This window comes from Phoca vitulina, unplaced genomic scaffold (assembly GCF_004348235.1).
Source record: "Phoca vitulina isolate PV1807 unplaced genomic scaffold, GSC_HSeal_1.0 scaffold12, whole genome shotgun sequence".
Classification (NCBI taxonomy): Eukaryota; Metazoa; Chordata; class Mammalia; order Carnivora; family Phocidae; genus Phoca; species Phoca vitulina.
The window spans coordinates 38,804,191-38,811,021 of record NW_022589715.1 but is presented as its reverse complement, the minus strand read 5'-3'; the positions used below and the strand labels follow the sequence as shown (position 1 = coordinate 38,811,021).

Below are 6,831 nucleotides of genomic sequence, written 5' to 3'. Positions count from 1 at the left end.
AAGGCAGACGCTTAACGACTGAGCCACCCAGGCGTCCCACTTCTGCCCATTTTTAATTGGATGATTTGTTTTTTGGTGTTGTGTAAGTTCTTTGTATATTTTGGATACTAACCCTTTATCAGATATGTCCTTTGCAAATATCTTCTCCCATTCAGGAGGTTGCCTTTAGTTTCCTTATGATTTTCATAATAACATTTTCTCTCCTGTAGCTTATTGTAAGAATGCAGTATATAATAAATATAACATATGCAATATGTGTTAATGGACTGTTTATGTAGTTGGTAAGGCTTCTGGCCATCAGTAGGCTATTAGTAGTTAAATTTGGGGGAGTCAAGAGTTATACACAGATATTTGACTGCATAGGGGTCAGTGCCCCTAAGCCCCACATTGTTCAAGGGTCAACTGTATTTCTTTTACTCACGTGTTATTTAGAAGTGCATTATTTAATCTCCAATTATTTTAGGTTTTTCCAGCTATCATGCTGCTATTGATTTCTAGTTTAATTTCATTGTGGTCTGAGAGGATACTTTGTATGATTCCTATTCTTTTAAATTTATTAAGATGTGTTTTATGGCCTAGGGCACCTGGGTGGCTCAGTTGGTTAAGCGACTGCCTTCGGCTCAGGTCATGATCCTGGAGTCCCTGGATCGAGTCCCGCATCGGGCTCCCTGCTCGGCAGGGAGTCTGCTTCTCCCTCTGACCCTCCCCCCTCTCATGTGCTTGCTCTCTCTCATTCTCTCTCTCTCAAATAAATAAATAAAAAATCTTAAAAAAAAAAAAAAAAGATGTGTTTTATGGCCTAGAATGTAGTCTGTTTGGGTGAATTTTTCATGTGTGCTTGAGAAGAATGTGTATTTTTCTGTTTTTGGAGAAATGTCAATTTGATCCAGTTGACTGAAGGTGCTGTTCAGTTCAACTATGTCCTTTCTGATTTTCTGCCTGCTGGATCTGTCCATTACTGATAGAGGGTATTGAAGTCTCCAACTATAATTATGAATTCATCTGTTTCTCTTGGTAGTTCTGTCTATTAATGGAGTAGTGTAAGGACATGAAACCACTTGTACCTTTCAAAACTATGGTATGATGAACTCTAAGCAGAGATAATAATAGGGTAACCTTAGACTAAGTGTGAATATATTTGAATATCTTGTAAACTCATGTATGTCAGATTCCTAAATACTCAGTGTTCATTTTTTTGTTAATGTGCTCTTCTCAAACATAGATACCATCACATTTACCTTACTTCATAGTCTTCTGTCAAAGTAGTTTGACATTTCAATTAATTTAATGGATACTTAAGATTATTGTTGTTTTTAAAGTACTTGCCAGTTTTTTGAAGTAACTCTTGTATTTAGTTCCTCTTAGTGCCTTTATTGGAAGCTCTTATCCATTTCCTTGAACCAGAAGAATCCCATTGCTATAAAGTTGTTAGGTTTATTAGTGCACCATTTTGATATTTAACCAGCCTCAACAGGACCAGAACAATTACTTTTACAGGTACTTTTCAGTTTAAAAAGTGCTTTCTCTTCTTATTTAATTCCAACACCCAGCCAGAAAGTTATTATTATATTTCTTTCATGCTAAAATGCAAATTTTTCATATCATAATACCTCTGAAATGAGAATGTATTTTACACTGAATGACATGTTATCATTTAATTGGCAGAGTTTTTTTTTTTTTTTCTTTTCTAGTTGGTACAAGAAGTAAAGGCTTATTTTACTAATCTGGAGTCTTAGATTCAACAAAATACTGTATTCCTATTATTATTATAGTACCAATTTGCAGATGAAGAAACTGAAGCTCAGAGGACTAAATGACATGCCCAGAGTCACACAGCTGGTACATGGTTAAGCTGGGAATGGCTTTTGGTATCAAGGGCTCATTTTCTTCCAGTGTGTCAATGGTTCTCGAGCTTTAATGTTACAAGAATTATCTGTGGAAATACACGGGCACCCAACCCGCTAGTATATGTGCTGCCTTAGCGAGCACGGCACCCATCTTCTAGAAATTTAGATTCATTATGTTTAGGGCACAGCTTAGGAATATGCATTTCTTAGATGCATCAAGGTACACTTTTAAGTATCAACTCAAACTTTAACTTGCTGTTAGAAGCTCCAGTTGATACATTGCTATTAATAGCATTGCCCTTCAAGTGTTTATTATTGATGAGGATAAAGTCCTTAGTGTCACTAATAAGAAGTCGAGGAAGCCCGAGAACAAAGTTACGTGGGGGCGCAATCCCATAAAGGTGTCTTGGCAGACATCACTAATCTATCACGGAGACTGTCCACAAGTGTTTTCAATACTGAGCTTTGGGCTGCAACTTTCAGTCAAGCCTATCTGCTACGCCCTGCCGTGGGTCTTTTGAACAGTGTATGTGAATTTAAAGGGAATAAACTTTCCATCATTTTTTTCGACAGTTGACTCTTCATAAATGTCACAGAGAGCTGCTTTTGCGTTTTGTTTTGCTTTGCTATATACTGCGGTTGTCTAGGGTGTGAGCTGGTTGCTGGGGGAGGGCTCCTTCCTCTTTGAGTAGAGCTCTTCGATAGAGCTTTTGTTGATGTGTCTGACAGTGCTGCAGCCTGCCTGGTGAACAATAGCACACCCTTGGTTGCCTCTGCATGATTTTGTGTGTTCAGCTTTTACATTAATATCATGTAAAGCTTGAAATAAGATTTTAGTTGGGTGCATAAAATTTGAGTGCTTTCTTCTGGGTGTTCACACATTGCAAATCTTATTCTACTTATTATTAATTAGCTTGGGAATTGGTTTGCTCTTTAATACAGCAAATAGCTCCCTGTAGTTAAGGAAGTGTTAATTTGGGTCCTCCCGGGTAGACACCTTCATTTTTTCCCCTTAATTTATCACATTTTTGTTTCATCCAGAAAATGATTTCATATCATAATTTCTAACTTACCTCTTACATGAAACTTCTACATACAGGACAGTTGTGTTCTCACATTTCTAATATCTCATTACACTTATTTTCCAGACTCCATTTTTTTTGCATTTACTTTTATTCAACTTGGTGCTTTTATGAATTAAGGGATAATTTTGTAGTTACCGATTTATTATTCACAGTAAATTTTAGGTGATAGAAATAAAACCAATAGATATTGTTATTTTGGCTGCAAAACAAATCCAGATACTGAAGTGCATCCTTAAAAAAGTAAGCCTAATTTCTGTGTTGTTTTTCAGAGTTACTCAGCACTGGCTTATTTGGAAAATACATCACCATTGTCAGCCTTAGCTTCTTGGAGGCCTGGGGGTTGGGAGAGTCAACCTTACATTAAATTAGGCTTTTAGAATCTTAAAATTTTCCTTTTGAGTCATCTTACCGTAAATAATAATACAGCATTCTTGAATTAATACAGATGATTGGCCATAGAAATGATCTGAGTGTGTGGTAATAGTTTTAAAACTTGAGTCTTCGTTTAGGGGCGTCTGGGTGGCTCAGTCCTTAAGCGTCTGCCTTCAGCTCAGGTCATGATCCCAGGGTCGTGGGACTGAGCCCCGCACTGGCCTCTCTGCTCCACGGGAAGCCCGCTTCTCCCTCACCCACTCCCCCTGCTTGTGTTACCTCTCACGCTGTCTCTCTCAATGTCAAATAAATAAATAAAATCCTAAAAAAACAACAAAAAAACCAACTTGAATCTTCGTTTAACTTCCAGACTTCTTTCCATAGGCCATTTTGCAACCTGTGTTGGCAGCAGAAGATTTTACTATCTTTAAAGCAATGATGGTCCAGAAAAACATTGAAATGCAGCTGCAAGCCATTCGAATAATTCAAGAGAGAAATGGTAAAATGTTGAATTTAGAAATCTAAGTGCTAAATGGTTTTTTGTTTTGTTTTTTTTTATTTTAGTTTTGACTATTCTGATTCTATTATGGTCTTAAATGTAGCTGCTTTGTACAAATGTATTTCAGGTTTGTTGACTGAAGAGATTCAACAATGTAAACTTTCCTGATCAGTTTGTGTTGGCTGTCTCAAAGAAAGCAGACCAGAATTTGATTTAATGATGTTTTAGGTTGATTTTTCTTCCTAGCCATTTTATTTATGAAATTCAGTATTTTTGAATTGTCACAGTTTTAGTTACTGTTGAGGGAAGGTGACTTGTCTTTTCCTTCTGGCTTATCGTTGTTAGGACCTTTGTAGGAGACAGGGGCTCTCCAGTGTTAGTGAGCTTTGGAAGTAGTTGGAGGGCTGTTGAAACACGTATGGTTGTTTCTCTCTTCTGATTCAGCACGTCTGGGGTGGGACCGAATGCTTTGCATTTTTAACAAGTTCCCAGGTGATTATGCTGGTCCTGGGACCAAACTGAGAATTGTTCTAGGGTAATGGGCAGGTATGATTGCACTACCATCAGGGAAAGGGAAACAGAACTCAAAGCCCTAGTAGTTCTCTTTAGTTAATCTGTTCCCTGACTCTCTTATCTAATTTCAGTTTGTCCCTAGATTTTCCTGCTTTTGTTCCCTTCTTGTGTATTTGAATTACATTTGACATCTTGACTCAACACATCTGAGTTTCTAACCATACTTCTTATTGTACTATCTCCTTTTCAATCCAGATTCAATCCAGATTCTTACCTCCTTTCAGATTTCTGGCTCTAGTAACCTACCTTAATACCTATGTGTTCCTCTGCTCAATTAACTGCACTGATATTCTTGACCATGCCTACATACTCTTTAATGGTTTGGCAGCAGGACCTTTTTAAAAATTGTTTCTTGAAGATGTGAGAGCTATAGTTCAGTTGTACTGTTTGCTTTTAAGGGTCTGGAACATGCAACAAGAGGCTTCTGTTGTTGCAGGGCAAACATCGCAGTGTTGCAGGGCCCTTGTGGATTCTCCTCTCATTAGTATGATGAGAGTAGAGACTGTCTCTTAGAGCCCAACCACCACCATAACCATCCTGTAAAATCCTAGGATGCTTTTCACAGCAGGTGAGAGAGCTGATGTCTCTGAGTAGGAGATAACATCACCCTAACCCTGAACGATGGATGACACTGTGCTGTTACTTTGGTGTAAATAAGTTTGGAAAACAGTCTGTGTGTTTTTCTACCATAGTTTACTTTTATAAAATCCTTTTCTCTGAATGTTCCTGAAATTATGCTTTATTTTGACCTATGGGTTAGAGGATGTGAATAATTTATGTTATAGTTAAAATTGTTTTGGGGGGATTAAAGCATAACTAGTGAACTTGATATTGGCACTCCATATAGTTTTCAGTTTTGAATTTAACTGGAAACTCATTTAGATTTTAATATAAAGGGAACAAATACATATAGCTTGTATCAGCCGGATGCCTCAGGCTGCCATTAGCAGAAAAAACCTCAGTGAAAATGTCCTAAGCAGTAAGAAACGATCCTCTCACAGAACAAGAAGTCCAGAGGAAGAAAGGAAGGAAGACAGTGCATGTTGGTTAAGTTAGTGACTCAGTGATATTATCAAGAACGCCGACACTTTCCATCTTTACACTCTGCTATTCTCAGGATCTTCTCTCCTGATTGCACTCTAGCTGCATTGGCTGAGACTCAACAACATCTCCTGAAGAAAAGGGGTATTTCTTCCTGTACATCTCTTTTTGTTAGCAAGACAAAACTTGCTTGGAAGCCCCCAGGAGCTTCCCTCTCAGGTCCTATTGGTCAGGATTGGGGTCACATGTTTTTCTTAAACCCTCTGGCAGGGGAAATGAGACCATTATCATGAATCACTCTCCTGTGGTGGGGTAGGGCTCAGCCTCTGAATACTTGGCTGCCTGATAATTAAATCTGGCTTATATTAGCAAGGGAGGATGAGGCAATGATGCGGAACAGAGCTGGTATCAAACCACTGGGTGGGACTGTTGGCTTACATTTAAATAAAATCTAATACTTAGTTTGTGCCATAGCATTTTTAATACGTGCATTTAAGAATGTTGCTTAACTTAGATCCAGGAGTTAGTACCTGAGAGCAATGTTGATTGTACTCAAAACCGCAGACCATTTGAAAATTGTCTTTGTGGTAAGAAAAATTCAAAGGCTCTCTGGATTCTTTGTTGTATTTTATCAAAGAATTTTTGGGAAATGCAAATCAGAGCATTATTTTGATGGTTTTGAAGTATTGCATACTGTTGCATCATTCTTTCCTTAGTTCTTTTCATTTTCCTCAGAAATACTATCAGAGAATACTAATTGTATATCTTTTGACTGGAAAAAGTGCAAAAATGCACTTGATAGATGTCGGTTTTCTGGTTGTGATACCATACTATATTTTGCAAGTTGTTACCATTGGGGGAAAACTGAATAAAGGGTGCATGCATAGCATCTCTCTGTATTATTTCCTACAACGGCATGTGAATCTGCAATTATCTCAAAATAAAATGTTTAATTAAAAAAGGTATTTAAACATCAAGGGGATTAGAATAATAAAGGTACTTTAATTTAGAGCAGATCCAAAAATCCCATAGTCATCTGTGGATAAAGAAATGGAAGGTAAAAATTAAGAGACATGCTGCTGATGTTGTGGGAATATACTAATTATAGATACGAATAGAACACTGATTACCAGTCTACCTGCTTCTTAGGAAGATGTAGGTAATAAAGTAAATTCAACCAATACTTAAAATTACTTGCCATGAATTATTATTTGCTTTGGGCTGAAGTTGGTATTGCCCTGGTTTATAGTTGTTGGCCCAATATCTGGAGAGAAGCTCCGAGGGCAGATTGTTTTATCCATCTTTATGTTCCCCCCGAGTGCTTAGCACCGTGCTTTTTCCCAGGTAGTAAGCAGGGCCCTTTTCAGTAGCATTTGTTGTAGTATGAATGAAGAGTATTAACATGCTGTTCAAA

General features: G+C 37.7%; 1 protein-coding gene across 1 annotated transcript in view; it reads left to right on the top strand.

Moving 5' to 3' along the window:
* The window catches only part of CFAP36 (cilia and flagella associated protein 36), a 29,379-nt gene that overhangs the window by 13,774 nt on the left and 8,774 nt on the right, over positions 1-6,831 (top strand). The window contains exon 4 of the mRNA XM_032410958.1: positions 3,689-3,803. Within this exon, the coding sequence (XP_032266849.1) occupies positions 3,689-3,803 (115 nt within the window). The remainder of the gene's footprint in view (positions 1-3,688; positions 3,804-6,831) is intronic.